The sequence below is a fragment of the Nanorana parkeri genome, unplaced genomic scaffold, assembly GCF_000935625.1.
Source record: "Nanorana parkeri isolate BGI_ZX_2015 unplaced genomic scaffold, ASM93562v1 scaffold135, whole genome shotgun sequence".
Classification (NCBI taxonomy): domain Eukaryota; kingdom Metazoa; phylum Chordata; class Amphibia; order Anura; family Dicroglossidae; genus Nanorana; species Nanorana parkeri.
In genome coordinates this window covers 1,934,826-1,936,756 of record NW_017306403.1, presented here as the reverse complement: position 1 = coordinate 1,936,756, position 1,931 = coordinate 1,934,826, and the positions used below count along the sequence as shown (strand labels likewise).

Below are 1,931 nucleotides of genomic sequence, written 5' to 3'. Positions count from 1 at the left end.
GCTCCGGTTCTGAGTTGAACAACGTAGGAATATAGTTATTATCTCTTGTTACAATGCAAAGGTGTCAGCTTCCTTCTACGGTAACAGTGGCCTGGACTAAACAGATATTACTTATTCAATTACTTATTCAATTGCCAACTGAGCGTCTCAACCCTCAGTTGCCAATTAGTTGAATGTTGGCCCTAGCAAGGGGCCAGTATTTCAATTATGGTTGGATATAGGCAGGTCCGGATTTACTCCTTCTGCTGCCCCTAGGCCAAGTTCCTTAACGTGCCCCTCTCCCTGCCAAATTTCCCCCTAGATGGCGGGGCAGCAGGGTTGGTTTTAATTTTTTCTTCTTTCTTTATGAGTGGCTTTCCGGGCTCTACATTTAGTCCTGCTTGCCCAAAGCAGGGCTAAATGTAGATAACAACTACCCGCCCGGCACCCTGCATGTCCCGGGCGTCCGGAGATAGGAATTTTACACCCCTGCTGCCCCTCTACTCCCTGCCGCCCCGAGGCCTTGCGGGAAATCCGGCCCTGAATATAGGAACACTGTGCTATGAAGGGCCTTATATCTGTCATTTAGGTCCCTGTTCTGGTCTCACTTTTCTTCCTGCATATTTGTAAGCAAAAATAAGATAACAGTTAACCATGTAGAATATAAACGTTCCTTCCAACCGTGGCTGGGAAGAGCTAGGAGCTCGTGTTCTGAGATATCTTCTATGGAGGCCCTAGAAGATACAGGGAGTGAATATAGCTAGGGAGCTTTCAAGGTGTATTCATTATTTAAAAAATACCTGTTGCTTTTAGACAGCCTTATTCTTTTTATTTCGGCTAATCCACGTTTATTGGCTTTATTGTGTTTTGATACTTTTTTTTATTCCTGGAGAACTGCCCCTGATTAGGTTTACATCAGAGAATGGTCACCAAGTGTACATGACAGGGGGCACTTTTAAACTGCATCTATCTAGCTCAGTTATATATAATTTAAGTGGACAGATCACGAGTGATGTGAATGGGGTATATAAACAGTATATTGGGTATATAACCCAATATATAATAGCCACATCCTCTATGAAGAGAAAACAATACAACACAATGTACAGGTTGTCACCGGACAAGTGTAACATCCAGAGGCCATGATATTTTTACTTTGTTTTAATAAAGAATGTAGCTCCACGCTCCTCTGCCCCAGAAATGTTTATTCTATATATTGGCCTTTCAGAAAACAGCTCTGACATTGGTCCTGCAGGGGATTCACATGCTCCGAACATGGTTTAGATTAAGCAGTGCATGATGTTCTTGTATTTTGTTACAGGTGAATAGGCCCCTGACCATGAAAAAGGAAGGAATTCAGACCAGGAATAGGAAAATGTCCAACAAGTCCAAGAAAAACAAGAAAGGCTCAGAGTGTTTTGAGGAACTTTCCAAGTGCATGCAAGAGAAGTCTTCACCTTTCAGCGCGGCAGCCCTGGCCAGTCACATGGGGCCCATGGGCCACTTGCCTCCTTTCAGCCACTCCGGTCACATTTTGCAGACGCCGACCCCTATCCACCCTTCCTCTAGTCTGTCCTTTGGGCACCACCCACACCCATCCAGCATGGTAACAGCAATGGGATAAAAATAGAGACTTCTGCAGACTTGTACTCGAGCATGAGGGCATTGCCAAGGGTTTTGGCGCCCAAGTCCTCCAAGAAGACAATGGAGAAATGTCATGCACCTCGTCTGTTGCATCAGATAGGCCTTCGCACTGGACTCAAGCAGGACCTTTTTGGTGGGACTAGATAAGCACTTTTCTCCCTCTGGAATGCAAACTTTAAAAAAAGGAATAATCTGTTTTCCACTGACCAACTCACAGTGAAGGTAAAAAAAAAAAGGCGGACATAGTGGGCTTTTATCTTTTTTTTTTTTTTTAAATTTTTTTTTTTTTTTTTCTTGGAATTTTTAAA

At 43.6% G+C, this 1,931-nt stretch overlaps 1 protein-coding gene across 3 annotated transcripts in view; it reads left to right on the top strand.

The window, feature by feature from the left end:
* GATA2 (GATA binding protein 2) overlaps window positions 1-1,814 on the top strand; it is a 21,844-nt gene extending 20,030 nt beyond the window's left edge. For all 3 annotated transcript variants that reach the window (XM_018553922.1, XM_018553920.1, XM_018553921.1), the window contains one exon: window positions 1,301-1,814. In XM_018553922.1, coding sequence (XP_018409424.1) covers window positions 1,301-1,603 — 303 coding nt within the window. In that variant the 3' untranslated portion in view covers window positions 1,604-1,814. The remainder of the gene's footprint in view (window positions 1-1,300) is intronic.
* The last annotated feature ends 117 nt before the right edge of the window (window positions 1,815-1,931 follow it).